General features: G+C 41.6%; 2 protein-coding genes across 3 annotated transcripts; both read left to right on the top strand.

Moving 5' to 3' along the window:
• Positions 1-3670: 3670 nt before the first annotated feature.
• Positions 3671-7018, top strand: LOC112567149 (cytochrome P450 2U1-like). The gene is made up of 4 exons (XM_025243715.1): positions 3671-4070; positions 4368-4895; positions 5513-5953; positions 6322-7018. Exons 1-4 carry the CDS (start codon positions 3719-3721, stop codon positions 6513-6515), a joined length of 1515 nt encoding a protein of 504 aa, XP_025099500.1. The 5' UTR covers positions 3671-3718; the 3' UTR covers positions 6516-7018.
• A 1903-nt stretch (positions 7019-8921) lies between these two features.
• LOC112567147 (cytochrome P450 2J6-like) lies at positions 8922-16733 on the top strand. Of its 2 annotated transcripts, none has more exons than XM_025243714.1 (5): positions 8922-9212; positions 11782-12186; positions 12495-13022; positions 13751-14191; positions 15596-16733. In XM_025243714.1, the coding sequence occupies exons 2-5, from the start codon at positions 11835-11837 to the stop codon at positions 15805-15807; spliced, it is 1533 nt and encodes a 510-aa protein (XP_025099499.1). In that variant the 5' UTR covers positions 8922-9212; positions 11782-11834; the 3' UTR covers positions 15808-16733. The 2 variants fall into 2 exon arrangements, with proteins under 2 accessions (XP_025099499.1, XP_025099498.1); XM_025243713.1 differs by having other exon boundaries at positions 8927-9212; positions 11818-12186.
• Positions 16734-18442: the final 1709 nt, after the last annotated feature.

Below are 18442 nucleotides of genomic sequence, written 5' to 3'. Positions count from 1 at the left end.
TACGTTTATTAATAAAAAAAAAAAAAAAAAATCTCACTATGAAACTACACAGTCACAAAAGCTCTTAATTCTTCAGCTCCAGTCAGGCACACTGTCTATGCAATGGCTCTTCGATTAATACAACCACCAGTATCCACTGTATCTCTGACCCACTATTCAAACTCACTGTCTTGGTGGGTTCTTCTCGCACAATCACAAGATTTCTACTCAATCTATTATTTGAAACTCACTGTCTGGGCAATGACACTTAGACCAACACAACCTCCAAAAATATAATGTACTTCTCAATTTACTATTGAAGCTCACTGTCTGGGCACTAGTTCTTCTAGCACAATCACAACAACTCTTCTCAATCTACTATTGAAGCTCACTGTCTGGGCACTGACACTTCGACTAACACAACCTCCAAACTAAAATGTACTCGATCTCTGACCCACTATTCAAGCACACTGTCTTGGCAATGGTTCTTGCACAATCACCAAAATCCACTCACACAGTTTCTAACACACTAGTGAGGCACACAGTCTAGGCAATGGCTCTCTACCCTCAATCATCCGTCCACCTCCGTGTCCCAACTCCTTCTCCCTTAAAACACACTCCCCACCTCTCTCCAAATCCCTTTCTCTCTAAAAACCACTGCCACGGCAGTGACTTCTCGCTTCCACCAGAAACACTATCTGCCTCCCCTCCATTAAGCGTCCAGTTTCACCTCCTCTCGCCCATTGCTTTCTACCTCAATCTCTCCTCGCTGGCCGCTCTCTCCCTCTCCAGTCACACCTTTTCTTTCCTTCTTCTTTAACACCAAACAGGTACACATTCCAAAACCTCTCATCACTCACGACTTTCGCCCGCACACGTGCACTCAATTCGAGCCCTCTGACTAGGTCCCTGACATTATCTCTATGATGCAAATGGCATGATGGCAAAGAATTAACACACTACAATGAGAGGAGAGTGTGGACATGTGTCATTTTTAAATAAGACTTTATGCCAGAAAGCAGTGGCAGTGCTTATGATGAAACAAGGGTTAACACAGCACAACAACAATGGAGAACATCACAACACATTGATTCCACACAGACAATTAAGATACATATATTATCGAGTTTCATTCTCACACCGTAGTGTTCAAACATTGCACAGCTGATGCAAGAAAGGACAATCTCATCGTCTCTGTCTCTCTTAGACGCCAACGGAATGGGCGGCCCGACGGAAGCTGCTATGAGTCTCCCGATAGCGCATGCCTATCATCACGGGAAATTGCGGACCCTTTCGAAAAATGTCTGCCTACTGTTATGCAGTCATCACTTTGTCAGTCATCAATCAAGTCGTTCTTCAAGGGAGGCCATTGGGGAGACGACAGGTATATGGTGCACTCGTGCTGTGGATGGGGTTGACACGTAACGACGTGGAACTGTAGTGACAGGTCTTTGGCAAAGAACTTCAAGTGACCTCTGGGATGCGGGGACTTTAATGGCTCGGCCCAGATTAATGCAAACCTTGGATGTTTGTTTAGCTTAAGCTAGGTAACTACTTAAGTACAAAGAAGTAGTAAGAGTCCACAAAAAAACTGATTTTGTAGACATTGATCTTTCTAACGCCCGCCCAACGTCTACAGAGAGAGGGAGAGTGTTTGTCACGGTACGGGTGGCTCAATCACACACTTGCACAAGACAAATGTGTGTTCTTTTAACACACAACAAATCGATTGCTTGAAGCTGCCCAAATCACCTTCATTTCGTTATCGAGTGGTTCAGTACCTTACAAACTAAAAGACAAATACTTATTTATAACAATTCAAACCAACACAGTGTTCTAAAGGCGACGAAAATCTGAACGATGCATGCAATGTTGACATCGTGGGCACTCAATAGTGGGTAGATGGCGGATATAGAAAAGGAGAGCATTACGTTGTTTTTGCTGTACAATAACTAAAACTCCTGTGGCCATATGTTGCTGTTGCTCATAACTGGACGACTGACCGACAGTTGTGATTTGTCTATCAAGAGTCACGTCTACTGAATCGACGAATACAAGACTTCGGACGGACGAACGGACGGACGGATGGTTGGCGGTTAGGTGATTTTGGTGTCCCTCATCTTGACATAGTTGGATGGGCTCATAAAAGATGGTTGATTTTTTTTTTTTGTTCTCGAGCAGATGAACAGGACATTTCCAATTGTCTGGCTGGAGGTCGCTCATTTTAACAGCATTTGCATCGCAGGGCATTCTGTAGCTACAGGTTGGTGTAATTTTAGGCCAATGAAGTAACTTGGGTAAAACTAGAATACAAAAGTGTGTGGTGAAAGGAGACTTTGGATTTAAAAAAAATTTCTTGTAAATCATTTCACGGTATTCTTCAGGTATAATTTAATGATGAAGAAAAAAAAGGAAAAAAACAAACAAAACAATGTGTCAGTGTTCTTCAATAAGATTGTTTTTACCTCGAAGTGCAACCTGTTTAAAATAATTGTTTTCAGAAAGTGACTGAACGAATGTTACATCTACATGTTGACTACACCGAATACAGTTCTACACACTCAGTAAGACAAAAAGCAGCAACGGAAACCAGTACAGGTGAAAGCGGTAAGAAAAAAACCAATTACCAGAAAAATGTTGCTGACATTTTTAAAATAAAACTTTCAGAATACAGAAAGTTGGTGGGGAAGATGGAAGTGTACAAATTTATTATCTCTGCATGAAAGCCAAAGCTGCCAACTGTTAGCGTTCCTCGCATACCTGACCCTGACTAAACAACTGTCAAGGTACGAGTTCATCATCGCTTCAATACGACAGCAAGATGGAGTCTGTCATATGCCAGGAGGTCTGTGCTGAAAGATTGGTGGTGAGCAAAGTCAGTCTATTGCCATACCTACCTGTTATTACTTTACACACCCATACGACAGAATGTGAGACGTGTATATTAATAGGTTAAAAAAAAAAAAAGAAAGTGCAGACTACAAGCTACAAAACTACTTTGCTGATAGTAATATCGTTGCTCCCTGGAATCCAACACCCATCAATGACCTTTCACCCCACCTCCCCTGTTGCCTTAATATTACCTTTCCTCCATCATTCTCTCATATCTCAATAAAACACGTTTGCATTTTCGGTATGCAAGATCTGCCATGAAACTAGCACAACTAACAAATAATAAATAAATAAGCACAACATGACAGAAACAAAAATGTCGTCTGCAAACTGCGGACCACAGACACAACTCATACATTGACATACAAGCAGTCTAATATTACCAAGGTGACTTGAATACAAACACAAATCTCTTTCTATCGGTGACGACATGTCTACAGGTGTTATAGACGGAGATGGAAGACAGTGGTTGTAGAGGTGTGGCAGTCTAAAGCGTAACGCACGCGCACACCCTGGTACACCGCCCTCGAGATTCAATCCAAGAGGATAGCAAGAGCGACCACAGGTAGGAAAGTGAAGACGCGCTGACCCAGATGTGACGGTGGACACGCCCACCTTCGACGAGCATCAGCAAAGTGTGGTTTGTTTGTTAGTGTGTGTGTTGCCAGCATATGATTGTCAGAACAAAGGCGTGGCACGCCCAAATCTAGCGACGTTTAGTCGTCTAACAGGGGCGTGGCCTGTTTTGGCTCTCATATAACAGGTGTCACTCTTGGTATCCTCTTTAATGCTGTGTCAGGCTCGAGCTCAAGCTGCCGTCGTTGTAAAAGACAGCTAACAGAGCACCATGGCAATTCTACTGGAAATGCTCGACATCAACACAGGCCTTGCTTTAGGCGTTGGCGTGTTGTCGTTGTTGTGGTGGCTTTCCGTGAGACGACCTGCAGGTGCACCTCCAGGACCTTGGCTGGCTGTACCACTGCTGGGTCACCTGTTGCTGATGATGAAGAAAGATACTCGGCAGCAGTTCGCAGCATGGCGACGACAGTACGGTGACGTGTTCAGTCTGTACCTGGGCAGCCAGCTGGTGGTGGTGCTCAACGGCTACAAGGTCATCAAGGACGCGCTGGTAAAAAACGCCGACGTCTTCTCCGACAGGCCTCAGACTTATGTAAATGACATAATAACCGACAGCAAAGGCAAGTTTAAAAACCTAAAAGATTTCAGCTATGAAATAGTTTCAAACGAGTGGGTCATCATGCAAGTTTCATTTTAGACTGTTTGAGATTTAAGCATTTATCGATGTGGTGACAGTTTTAATCGTATAATCTCGATTTTTTAACATAAGCAAAATTCAAATTCAAATATCTCTTTAGACTTTCAAGAGAAATACAAAGATGATAAAAAATAAGTTACTATGCATATAATACTATTCATTAATCACGGTCCTCTTGGGAAACAAGGAAATTGTTGTAATACAATTTTAATTTTCGTAGGCGTTGTTGACACCTCTGGTGCGGTGTGGAAAGACCAAAGAAAAGTTGCTATAAAAATTCTACGTGAGCTAGGGATGGGCAAAAACGTGCTGGCGGTAAAGATCCAAGAAGAAATTAAAGAGTACATCAGGGTCATATCCGAGAGCCAGGGTCAGCCGCTCGATCTGAGCCACTTCACCAAAGTTAGCATGTCCAACAACATCTGCTCCATTGTCTTTGGCAAACGCTTCGAGTATGACGACGACGTCTTTAGAAATTATCTTCATCTGGTGGAAGTCGTTGTTAACGACTGGGGAGCGGGTGCCGCACTCACTGTCATGCCTTTCCTACGACACCTGCCTGGAGATTGCCTTAACTTGAAACGAGTTGTAGACAACATGCAGGTTATGCTGTATAAGCTTATTAAACCTTTTGTAGACGAGCACTACCGCAGGTCTGACGAGGGCACAGTGGACGACTTTATTGGTGCCTACATCAGAGAAATACATCATCATCGCAACAGTCAGTCAGGATCACCTCACATCAACAGTAAATACCTATTCCAATTTTTTCAATTTTAAACAATTTTACATCAAATGTGAGATCATAAGTTGAATTTTTAGGAATAGATTTCTACGATTTTTAGTTTTTATTCATAAATCAATGAACTACTTTAGGTACCTACTCTTTTTTCCAATTATGGACTAGTTAGAAATATCCACATTTGCACCAAGACATCCCAGCTAACAGAAAATCGTTCACATGTCCATGTTGAAGTAGTAACAAAATGGACATCCCAGGTGCATTCGGTAAGTGGAAGGCTAAGGTCGGCTCAAATGCCTACCATCAATGAGCAACACCCTACACCCTTGCAGAAGTTGAGTTTGCACTCACAACATCAGATGTCTGTATGAGTCTTGATCGAAAGCTGATGACGAGGCGCAGTTTAAACATTCCCAGAATGCAACTTAAGTTTAACAATCTTAAAGACACAAACGTTTCTTGAACAAAAGACCGATGCTTTTTGTTTATATGTACAAATACCTTTTTCCCAGAACCAAACAAATAAAACGTAACTTCAAAAGACGTATTAAATAACTATTCATCTTCACTTGTTGATCACCACAAAGAACTATAAAAGTTACACATGTATTTGCATTTTGCAGATGTTAATATCCTTAAGACAACCTTCGACGTATTTATAGGCGGCTCGGAAACGGTTTCTACAACTATCCTGTGGGCTCTGGTTTACTTCCTTCACCACCCTGACGTGCAGGACAAGTGCTACGAGGAGATCCACAGAGTTGTCGGCACAGAGCGAGCGCCCACCATACAGGATAGATCGCAGTTAGTTTACATGGAGGCTGTCATCATGGAGGTTCTTCGCTACGCCACCCCTTTGCCACTAAGTTTCCCACATGCCACCCTATGTGACGTGGAGTTTGGCGGATACACGATCCCTAAGGGCACTTTAGTCATCCCCAACCTGCATTCTGTGATGAGCGATCCGGAGACCTGGGGTGACCCCGACAGATTCCGACCTGAACGTTTCATTGGAGAGGACGGCAAGCAGTGGAGACCCGAAGAGTTGATTCCCTTCTCTTTGGGTAAGTTATATATTTTTCAGACTGCATTCAAACATTTATGGACAATTTCTTCTTGACTTCTACAGGCATAAATCCGCGCGTATCATGTTGTGTGACAAAATTCTATGTTATAAAAATCGGGCAGGCTATGTTAGGATTCGAATTATGTGAACGAAGAAAGTACCTGAACAGTGTAAAGCTTCCAAAAAGTCTCACACAGATAAAGCTCTTCAGTTGGAGTTGGTGAAATAATTGAGGTTAAAGGGCACACTGATGACGACCCAGAACTCGCCTGCTGACAAGTAGTATACACATGAGAAAACTTTAGTCTGGAAATTTTTTCATGAAATTCTTTGAAAATAAATGTGATAAAAACCATTTTTGTACAGGTCGGCGCAGTTGTATTGGTGAGGCGCTTACCAGAATGGAATTATTTCTATATCTGTCAACAATGGTACAACACTTCCAATTCCTGCCTCCCGAAACTGGAGAACTTCCACCATTGCAAGGTGTGCTGGCACTAACCTATCGTCCTGCACCTTTCAAGGTTCGAGCTGTGCCTAGGATGTGTCTTGGAAAATAAACATTTGAAGAAAAACAGTGATGGAGCCGCTTTAATCGTCCTAGAGGGCACTAACATACATCGCATTTCCTTTTTATTTATACTCAGAGGGGTATACATGGCTGCAGCACATCTATTAACGTGGGACAGTCTCAGCTACTTTTCTATGCTTATGTTACACATAGAGAACACAGACAGTCGACCTGGAAAGGCCGATTCAGTGTGTTTTGGCTTTAGTCAATGGCAAAACATTTGAAGTGCCCAACACGCTCCATATCTAGAGCACACTAAAATTATTTTAAAACAATTAATGGGACGCCCTTTGGTTCTATTCTATTCTATTAAATACTAATTTGCCAAAATACGAGTAACTTCTACTGCATGTGAAGTATTTTTTTAACTAGTTGCATGCGAACGATTTCGTCTCTTTGTTTCTTTAACTCTTCCTCATATACATCACGTTTAGTAAGACGTTGAATTTAATATCAATATTAACTTGTATTTGAATAAAGAATGTCAAGATATTTTTTAGTGATTTAATAGATTTTTTTAATACTTCTCTATGTTTGTTTAACTCGGATATCACTGCAGCTATTTACCAGTTTAAATAAGATCTCTTAACGGTGGCCAATTGATAAGAGTTATTAAACACGATTAAGAATGTAGAGACAGACCTTGTTATGTACAGTCAACAACAACAAAAATCAGTAATCAAATTTTTTGGATAAAAGAAGGAAGAGCTCATAACTGACAAACGATAAGTAGAAAAATGAAAGTAAAGAATTGTTCAAGAATTTCATCAATGATCGAAAACAGTTTTGAAGACAATCAAAATGTTTCTAACAAAACTAGTAGTAGGAAATAACAGTATAGAAATGATTTGGTGAGCTATTTCATGAATAGTTAGTGCCCTTGAAGGTCTGGAAGATTTAGAGCTCATTTTCTATTTACTCAATAAGGAAATGATTTATTTAGTAACCCTCTAGTATCACGACTCTAGCTGTAGTCGTAGGAACATCTCATCTAAATCTTACTTTTGCATTGGATTATCTGTATGAGAACAATTGGATAATTACATGTGCGTTGACATCGTGGAGGAAGTTTGAAACCTATCGACTTCTAGCTGCTAATAATGAACGAGTTCATCATAGCTTCAATACGACAGCAAGATGGAGTCTGTCATATACAAGGTGGTCTGTGCTGAAAGATTGGTGGTGCCTACGCCTCATTGACTACCATTCTGACCAATGTTTGACAAAATATTAACCTTTCTCACACTTTCACCTTCAGTTAAATTGTCCGTTTGGTTACGTGCTAACCTATAAGCGCAATGTCAATCTATTGCCATAACAATGTTATTACTTTTAACACCCACACACACAGACACACAGAATGTGAGAAGTGTATATCAATAGTTAATAAGAAGAAAGTGGAGACTACAAGCTGCTCCATTTGATGAAAATAGTTCCCTTCTTACTCTCAACGGGTAATAAAATCACAAACTACTTTGCTGGTAGTAATATCGTTGCCCCCTTGAATCCAACACCCATCAATGACCTTTCACTACCACCTCCCCTGTTGCCTTAGTATTCCCTTTCCTCTATCATTTCTTTCATATCTCAAGTAAACACTTTGCTTTATCCGTATGCCAGATCTGCCATGAAGGTAGCACAACTAACAAATGATAAATAAATAAGCACAACATGAAAGGTGCTTAGAGGTTTATAAAAAAAAGAAGCAAAAATGTTGTTTGCAAACTGCGCACCACAGACAAAAACTCATACATTGACATACAAGCAGTCTAATATTACCATGGTGACTTAAATACAAACACAAATCTCTTTCTATCGGCGATGACATGTTTACAGGTGTTATAGACGGTGCCGCGCGTCGCAGCGAATCCAATCACTCTCCAGTGCAGAACAAACGACAAGCACTTGTGAGAACGCTACAAACACACGTTTAAAAAAATATATATATAATAATAAAATAAAAAGGAACACGGGAGCAAATAAAAAAAAACATGGTTCGGGGACTGAAGGGGACACCTACATCTACCAAGCGCCACTTCTTTTCGAGCTCTTCACCCCGATGAATGCTCTCTTCCCTTTCTTGCTCCAACCGTGCCAAAATGTCAAAAAAAAAAATTGCATCTGATTACAGTGACGTAATCCCCTCCTCCCCTCTACAACCCAGGCTCGGGCTGAGCCAGCGTGCGACACGCGACAGACGGGTAGACGGAGGTGGAAGACAGTGGTTGTAGAGGTGTGGCAGTCTAAAGCGTAGCGCACGCGCACACCGTGGTACACCGCCCTCGAGATTCAATCCAATAGGATAGCAAGAGCGACCACAGGTAGGAAAGTGAAGACGCGCTGACCCGGATGTGACGGTGGCCACGCCCACCTTCGACGAGTATCAGTAAAGTGTGTGGTTGTTTGTTTGTTAGTGTGTGTGTGTGTTGCCAGCATATGATTGTCAGAACAAAGGCGTGGCACGCCCGAATCAAACGACGTTTACTCGTCTAAAAGGGGCGTGGCCTGACGTCCATCCCTCGTATAACAGGTGTCACTCTTGGTCTCCTCTATAGTGCGGTGTCAAGCTCATCCCCAAGCCCGCGCAGCTGAGGCTTCAACGTCACAGAATAGGTCTTTACCTCATTCTGATCGCAGCTTCGGTGGTGAGAAGCGCTCGTCAAGGCTCCGACAGTACTTAGGAAGGGTAAGTCTGAGGGTTGAGTGCACACTTTTACCCGAATTCAGTGTATATATATATTGTGTTCTTACCAGAGTAAATCAGGCTGGGATGTTCAACTCGGCAGAAGATATATTAATCAGACCGTTATATAATTAACCCTGCATAGTAATATATTCCATATTATGACTGAAGTGTTGATACAAACATCAAGAAGCAGAAACGGTGTCTATGTAAAATGAATTAAAAGTGTAGCGTCGACTTAACTGCAAAGTACAGAATTTTATTTGGGGAACACACTTTCTTCTTACTGATACTGACTGAGTCTAACCAAAGTTTTCTGAAAGGTTTGCAGTTCTAATTATTTCATGAAGTGATTTCAAGGAATTGTGTGTAGTTAAGAGAACATAAGTTGTGTATAGGGTTTTGATGACAATATAATGTCTTTCGTTTCTACTAATCTTCGCAACCGAAAAAAAAGAACTCCCATAAGTAGTAAAGACAACTCGGTTGTACCTCACACATCTATGGGAGAGTGATGTCCCTTCTCCTAACTGGCTTAATGGGGGGATGGGCAGCTCTTTATCACATTTCGTCTTGCCCGTTAACCTGCGTCAGGTTTTGTGTGTTTGCAATCCCTGGATCCGTGGCATCATCGCTTTTGTTTCTCGATTAGTTTCTGTGTCTTCACTACTTGTCTTATTTTTCTCGAGCATTTTCTTTCAACTTTAACGTCTGCGCCATCTTGCCCCAGTTTAGATCTGTGCATCAGTTGTGTTGACTTTAGATTCTGATTCTTTTTCTGCAAAGGTTGTCACAAACTGTGATATTGCCCTGTTGCAGCAAGATTTGTTTGCAGTAAAGTTGACAGCAATACCTTGTTGAATGAAGTAGTAAGTGTCGATGTTATGAAATCGATCATTGCGAATTTGGACTACAGGAATATACCTGAGAATTTCCAGTCCATCGTCGGCTGGTCGTAAAGTTTATATACAGTAAAAGATACAAAAACTGTTTCTAGTTTTGTGTGTAGTTAAAGAGTGAGCATGCTACAATTCATACTGAGTTGTAAACTGCGTAAAAAGGTGTGGAAACTAATTGTTGGGACATGGCCCTGTAACAGAAGCAGGCGAACAAGGCTGTACAGGTGAATATTGTTTGCAGTAAGGTGTCCACTGCACAAGCAGCTGCGGATATCATTGAAATGTGCTGCATGATACAAGCTTAACTAGTGTAAAGTATGTGCGTGCGGCAACTGCTCTGAGGGAACAACATGCAACATCGTAACAGGAGAATGTGCAATAGACTGCATGCCTGTATATCAGGGAAGCTATTGTAATGACTCCTGCAGAGCTGCTACATGTACAGAACACTGTAACATCTTTGTCGGCAGGTGTGAGACAGGGTGTGGTGCAGGATAACAGTTACTTTTCTGTAAGGAAGCTTGGTATAGGGTTTCGTGCTACAAGTGGCAACTGCTCTAATGGAATAAAGTTAAGGTGACCAGACGTTTCGGGGGCGAAAGCGGGACACGTGCCGATGATGGTGTCGTCACCGTCAAAAAACGCCAAAAAAAGTGATTTTTAAAGACAACCGGGACATTTGATGGACTAGCCAGAAAGCCAGAAAGCGGGACATTGGGCGTCCCACCCGATATTCAGTCGGGACACGAGGTCAAAAGCGGGACTGTCCCGCCAAATGCGGGAAGTCTGGTCACCTTAATAAAGTGCAACGTCGTATCAGGGTTGAAAATCAGGATATCAGTTAAGGAGTTTTCTATAGACTGTGCTGTAGAAATTTATTTATTTTATTTTTGTGAAGCCTTGTGCTTGCGTTTAGGGTAAGTATAAGGCTCTATACAAAAGACATTTATTATTATCCATTACATTACAACTACTTAAACTCATACTCAACCCCCTACCTCAGCGACACACACACAGACACGTTCTCTCTCCATTAGTGAGTCCTGTTCACGAGCGCTATCGCAGTTGGTGACGAGGATTTGGTGACAAATCATTTGCATCTACGCCAGACTAGCATTTAGAAATGGTGATGTAGTGGGTGATAGCGGCCTGTGATGATGCTGATACCTTTTAACCTCACTGCCCTGTATAGATCATCTAATGATTTTTGTAGAAAACAAATTATCTTGGTGGCATTCTTAACCAATCTTGTCAAACAAGATTTATGTTTGATGGAAAAACACGCCAAATGACAGTGACAGATTGAAGGCTAAAATGCTGTCATACACGGATTCAAGTAGACGGCTACTGACACCGAAGTTTCTCAATTGTCTAGAAACAGCCGCTGATGCGCTTTCCTGGAAACGATGTTAGTGCTTTATAGGAATGATTGTTGTTTAGAAATGTGATAGCATATTTTGCTACTGTTTCGTCATCTCACTGTGAAAATCTAAGATGTGTAGACAAGTTGATGTTTCCATCAAGGAACAATTCTTGAAAAGAGCATTGTCGCTAACGCCTTCCTTTTTAGACAGCTTTCATTTTGTTTTGTATTTTTAGTTGTATACTATTTTTACCCATTAATGATTACACTCCTTTTTCTTCATCATCCATGTATATTGATTTTACTTTAGTGACACAGGGTTCATCTATATTTGTCGTTGTAAAAGACAGCTAACAAAGCACCATGACAGCTCTACTGGAAATCCTCGACATCAACACAGGCCTTGCTGTAGGCGTTGCCGTGTTGTCGTTGTTGTGGTGGTTTTCCGTCAGACGACCTGCAGGTGCACCTCCAGGACCTTGGCTGGCTGTACCACTGCTGGGTCACCTGCTGCTGATGATGAAGAAAGATCCTCGGGAGCAGTTCACAGTATGGCGGCGACAGTACGGTGACGTGTTGAGTCTGTACCTGGGCAGCCAGCTGGTGGTGGTGCTCAACGGCTACAAGGTCATCAAGCAAGCGCTGGTACAAAATGCCGACGCCTTCTCCGACAGGCCTCATAGTTATGTTAATGAAATAATAACCGACAGCAAAGGCAAGTTAAAATCTCAAAGATTTCAGCTATGAAGTAGTTTCAAACTAGTGGGTCATCATGAAAGTTTCTGCATTGTTTAAAATGCCGGTCTTCAAACCATATAACTGCTCCAAATGAACAGTTTAATTCATTAATGTTTGTGCTCTAGAATATAATGAGTTACTCTATAGATGAATTGTATATAAAAAAGCATTGTTTAGAATACGCGCGCGCGCACACACACACACACACACACAATGACAAACATAGTAATATTCATAAATCACGGTCCTCCTATGAAACAAGGGAAAACATTTTAATCTTTTTAGGCGTTATTGACACCTCTGGTGCTGTGTGGAAAGACCAAAGAAAAGTTTCTCTGGATATCCTACGTGAGCTAGGGATGGGCAAAAACGTCCTGGCGGTAAAGGTCCAAGAAGAGATCAAAGAGTACATCAGGGTCATATCCGAGAGCCAAGGTCAGCCACTCGATCTGAGACACTGGACCCAAGCCAGCGTGTCCAACAACATCTGCTCCATTGTCTTTGGCAAACGCTTCGAGTATGACGACGATGTCTTTAGAAATTATCTGCGGCTGGTGGATGTCGTTGTTAACGACTGGGGAGCGGGTGCCGCACTCACTGTCATGCCTTTCCTACGATACCTGCCTGGAGATTGCCTTAACTTGAAACGGGTTGTGGACAACATGAAGAATGTGCTGTATGGGTTTGTCAAACCTTTTGTAGACGAGCACTACCGCAGGTCTGACGAGGGCACAGTGGACGACTTTATTGGCGCCTACATCAGAGAAATACATCATCATCGTAACAGTCAGTCAGGATCACCTCACATCAACAGTAAATACCTGATTTGTTCAATTTTAAACAATTTTACTTCAATTGTGGGATTATAAGGTATATTTTTAGGGATAAATCTCTAAGATTTTACTTTTTGATTCATAAATCAAGGAATTATTCTAGGTCCCTTCTTTTTTTATAACTAGTAAATACTTTGAAAAGGGACGTTTTCATTATACCGTTTTCATATCCACCCTTTGCACGAAGACATCCCAGCTGACCGAAAATCGTTCACATGTCCATGTTGAAGTAGAAACGAAAATGGACATCCCAGGTGCATTCGGTAATTAGAAGACCAAGTTCAACTCAGACTCCTACCATCAATGAGCAGAAAGGGTGGGTAAATTTGGTCAGGGAAACCAACGATATAAGTGGGTCTCAGACACCTAGAATGTGCGCTGTACCATCTATTTATCTTAGCCAACACCCTACATCCATGCAGAGGTTGAGTTAGCACTCACAAGACGAAGTGTCTGAATGAGCATTGAGCTAAATCTGATGATGAAACGCAGCTCAAACATTCCCATAATTCAACTTATGTTTGACAAGCTGAAATACGTTACTTGATTCAAAGACCGATGCTTTTTGTTTACATGTGTAATATCTGCCCCCACCCGAAACCACACAAATGAAATGTAACTTAGAAGGTAGTATCAAATAACTTTTGATCTTCACTAGTAATTACTACAAAGAACTATAAAAGTTACACATGTGTTTGCATTTTGCAGATGTTAATCTCCTTAAGACAACCTTCGACGTATTTATAGGCGGCTCGGAGGCGGTCCCTGCAACTATCCTCTGGACTCTGGTTTACTTCCTTCACCACCCTGACGTGCAGGACAAGTGCTACGAGGAGATCCACAGAGTTGTCGGTACAGAGCGAGCGCCCACCATACAGGATAGACCGCAGTTAGTTTACATGGAGGCTGTCATCATGGAGGTTCTTCGCTGCGTCAACCCTGTGGCACTACCTTTGCCGCATGCCACCAAATGTGACGTAGATTTTGGCGGATACACGATCCCTAAGGGCACTGTAGTCATCGCAAACCTGTATTCTGTGATGAGAGATCCAGAAATCTTTGGTGACCCCGACAGATTCCGACCTGAACGTTTCATTGGAGAGGACGGCAAACTGTGGAGACCAGAAGAGTTCATTCCCTTCTCTGTGGGTATGTTATATATTTTTCATATTGCATTTCAAACATTTATGGACAATTTCTTCTTGACTTTTACAAGCATAAATCCGCGCGTATCTTGTTGTGTGACAAAGTTCTTTGTAATCCCACATGAATTCTTTGTTATAAAAATCGGGCAGGCTATGTTAGGATTTGAATTATGTGAACGAAGAAAGTACCTGAACAGTGTAAAGCTTCCAAAAAGTCTCTGTCACCTGCACTCTACAGCGCCTTTCAGACGAGGAATATAAATAAAATCAAAACACAGACAACAATTGAAATTTTTAAAATATAATTTAAAAATCAAAAGAGAAACACAACACAAACCCAAATTTCCCCAACCCACAGTCTTGAACACTTTCCTGGTCACAACACATCTAATGGAGCTGCTGAAAATAAGTTCCTCGCAAAGTCTCAACTTAAACAACACAAAAATCTACACTTGAAGGCAGCACACAGTTTCCACTTGACACTGACACAAGTATCCTCTAGCAGTCAAGCGTGACACAAAGTTCCACTGGAGAATTCCCGGCGTATATGAAGAATAGAAACAGAAGAGAAAAACACAAACACAGAAACACAGAAACCTGGAGAAATAAAACAAAACAATTCTTTAAACAAATGCAAATTCAACCTATTCATAAAATATACACAAATATATCACTCTCATCAAAACTCTCCTCATTCTCCAACATTAACCACAGGCTCACCAAAAATACTCATTCACCCAAACATCAACAAAGATGTACACTCACCTCAACAGGTTCAGTGGTACATAAAGTAAAGATACAAATCGGTCAGGATTTGTACAGTCCAGTCAGGACTACACAAGTCCGTTCAAGACTTGTTTACAAACAGAAAACCTCGCTCCGGACACAACACCAAGGAGACCTTTCTTCTCCCCACTCCCGTCAAGGAATTAAACCACAATCACACACACACACATCCAAAACACTACCACACTCTTTCTTTTCTTCTTCCAACAAACAACCTATCAACACCAACATAATTAAACAAAGATCGGCCGGCCATCCCTGTATGGCGCGGCACGCCTCAGCTGTGGACCCTGACAGCCCCGGTAATAGGTGTTTCAACCTCCCCTTTCCAATTACTTCTCTCTATCCCCTTCCTAACTAAATATTAAAAAAATTTTAAACAAAATACACAGCAGGTTTGTGACAGTCTCAAACAGATAAAGGTTGTAGCTCTTCAGTTGGAGTTGGTGAAATAATTGAGGTTAAATGGCACACTGATGACGACCGTGATGATAATCAGCTGAGTTGCCAAAACTCGCCTGCTGGCCATTGGTATACACATGAGAAGTCTTTAGTCTGGAATTTTTTTTTTATGAAATTACCTAGTTTGAAATTATATGTTTTAAAAACCCTTTTTGTACAGGTCGGCGCAATTGCATGGGTGAGGCGCTTGCCAGAATGGAATTATTTCTATATCTGTCAACAATGGTACAACACTTCCAATTCCTGCCTCCCGAAACTGGAGAGCTTCCACCATTGCAAGGTGTGCTGGGAGTAACCTATCGTCCTGCGCCTTTCAAGGTTCGTGCTGTGCCTAGGATGTGTTCCGCAAAAGAAACACTTGAAGAAAAATAGTGATGGAGCCGCCTTGACCGTCTCAGAGGGTACCAAAACACAACACAGTTTCCTTTTTATTTATACTGAAAGCTCTATGCATGGCTGCAACACATTTATTAACGAGGGACAGTCTCAGCTATTTTTCTATACTTTTTATGTTACATGTAGAGAACACAAGCTGTTGACCTAGAAAGACCGATTCAATGTGTTTTGGCCTTAGTCAATTGCAACAACTTTAAACACTCTTCGTGTCTAGGTCACACTAAAAATATTATTCAACAATAATGGGACCATTTATGGTTCGATTCTATTCTATTCAATACTAATTTGCCAAAATACGAGTAACTTCTACTTTTGTAAGCAGATGCGTGCGAACATTTTGTCACTTTGTTTCTTTAACTTTTCCTCATATACATAACGTGTAGTTAGACGTTGAAACTGATATCAATATTTACTTGCATTTGATTCAAGAATGACTAGATTTTTTAACGTTTTCATAGATTCTTTTAATGGTACTCCATATTTTATTGACTCAAATATCATCACATATATTTAACAGTTAAAGGAAGGCGTCTTAAATGTGGTCAATTGATAAAAAAAAAATATATATAAGATTAAAATGAAATGATAGACTTTATTTTGTACATTCAACAACAACAAAAATCAGCAACCTAATTTTTTGGTTGAAAGAGAGAAGAGCTAGTTATTGACCTTGAAGGTTTGGAAGATGTATTACTCAATAAGGAAATGATGCATTCAGTAACCCTAAACTTTGATGTGAACATCCTCTGGTGCAATGGTGGGCAGGAGCAGGCGGGCCATCGGGCTGGCCTGTCGGTCAGAGAGTGAATAGTATCTAAAGCCATGTTTGTATAATGGATCGATGATGAAAGCAATGAAACCGCTTGTTCTTTATTCAGAAATAAACTTGACTGTCGCTGAGATTTGCTGTTTGCCGAATATCATTTCACTGTCATGCAACCTAGGGTTTTAAATTATCGAAATTCCTAAGTCCCTAAGTCACACCTAAACATACCACGGGTACACGAGGAGGAATCACAGAGTATGGTGTCTGTTACAGTCTTTTCAAACAATTGTTTACAAACTGCGGTGTGTGCGAGTCCCCAAGCAGCAAGCAGGCAGGACCTGTCACCTTAGGGCATACTGGCTCCGTGGAGAGAGGGGGAGATGGAAGGGTGAGGCTGTCGTGAGGCTCTTAATGGAGAGGAGAGTGTGGACTTAAGGCATTGTAAGATAAGACTTTGTTTATGCCAGAAGAAAAATTAGTGGCAGTGCTTATGAGGAAACAAGGGTTAATACAGCACAACAATAACCGAAAATACCACAACACGTTGATTCCACACAGACAGTTTAAATACATATATTATAAAGTTTTATTCTCACACCGTAGTGTTCAAACATTGCACGGCTGATGCAAGAAAGGACAGTCTCGTCGTCTTTGTCTCTCTTGGAGGCCAAAGGAATCGGAGACCGGACAGAAGCTGCCAATACTCTCCCGATAGGGCATGCCTGTCATCACGGGGAATTGCGGACCCTTTCGAATGACGTCTGCCGGCTACACATTTACTGTTATGCAGTCATCACTTTGTCAGTCATCAATCAAGTCGTTCTTCAAGGGAGGCCATTGGGGAGACGACAGGTATACGGTGCACTCGTGCTGTGGATGGGGTTGACAAGTGACAAGTGACGACGTGGAACTGTAGTGACAGGTCTTTGGCAAGGAACTTGAAGTGACCTCAATGATGCGAGTGCTTTAGTTGCTCGGCCCAGATTTATGTAAGCCTTCGATGTTTGTTTGGTTGATGCTTGGTAACTAAATGAGTACGAAAAAGTATGGTTTTGTAGAAATTGATCTTTCTAACGCACGCGCAACGTCTACAGAGAGTGAGTATGTCACAGTAAGGATGGTTCTACAGCACACTGGCACCAGACAAATTCGCGTTCTTCTTAAAACACACAACCAAACGATTGCCTGAGGCTGCCCAAATCATTTTCATTTTGTTATCGAGCTCCTCAGGACTTTACAAACTACAAGACAAATACAGATTTTTAACTATTCGCCTCAACACAGTGTTCTAAAGGAGATGAAAATCTGAACGATATCTGCAATGTTGACATCCGGGGCACTCCCCACCATCAATCTCAGCATTGTCAAATATTACAATCATAGTATGAAGATTATACACCGATTATGCAATAAGGTTCCAGTTCTAAAGTTCCAGTTCACGTATCTGTCTTATAACAGCTCTAGCAATCATTGTGTTTGTTACCGCAAGTTCATCGTCCCACAATCTTAGGGTTGTCGCCCTCTACATCTCCAGCCAACTAGAATCCTAAGAACACAAATACACTTCCTGTAGAAACAGTTGATCCTTTCCCGAGAACTCATTGGTCTCACCGCGTGAAGACACTCGAAGACCGTACACACTGGCCGTGTCTGTGAGGTGGTTTCCGGGGTCACAGCGGAGACACTGGACAGTGACGTCACGGAGGCACTCTCACATCGAATGTTCTCATCCATTCTCCCATACATTCAATGTACACATGCAGCCTGTAAGTCGGAAAGGGGTTAAAATAATCTGAAATACACGTAGGCACGGACTATACATCTTCATTGCATTGTCGCAAATGT

The sequence above is a fragment of the Pomacea canaliculata genome, linkage group LG6 (assembly GCF_003073045.1).
Source record: "Pomacea canaliculata isolate SZHN2017 linkage group LG6, ASM307304v1, whole genome shotgun sequence".
NCBI classification, from domain to species: domain Eukaryota; kingdom Metazoa; phylum Mollusca; class Gastropoda; order Architaenioglossa; family Ampullariidae; genus Pomacea; species Pomacea canaliculata.
Note: the sequence above shows the minus strand (reverse complement) of the source record. Positions and strands in the feature narration are given on the sequence as shown.

What these genes read in the sequence shown, in the direction of transcription:
- LOC112567149 (XM_025243715.1), top strand. Translation starts at nt 3,719, where the DNA reads ATGGCAATTCTACTGGAAATGCTCGACATCAACACAGGCCTTGCTTTA. An exon ending in CATAATAACCGACAGCAAAG is followed by an intron (nt 4,071 to 4,367) that starts GCAAGTTTAAAA and finishes TAATTTTCGTAG; the next exon opens with GCGTTGTTGACACCTCTGGT. An exon ending in AGGATCACCTCACATCAACA is followed by an intron (nt 4,896 to 5,512) that starts GTAAATACCTAT and finishes TGCATTTTGCAG; the next exon opens with ATGTTAATATCCTTAAGACA.
- LOC112567147 (XM_025243714.1), top strand. Translation starts at nt 11,835, where the DNA reads ATGACAGCTCTACTGGAAATCCTCGACATCAACACAGGCCTTGCTGTA. An exon ending in AGGATCACCTCACATCAACA is followed by an intron (nt 13,023 to 13,750) that starts GTAAATACCTGA and finishes TGCATTTTGCAG; the next exon opens with ATGTTAATCTCCTTAAGACA. An exon ending in GTTCATTCCCTTCTCTGTGG is followed by an intron (nt 14,192 to 15,595) that starts GTATGTTATATA and finishes CTTTTTGTACAG; the next exon opens with GTCGGCGCAATTGCATGGGT.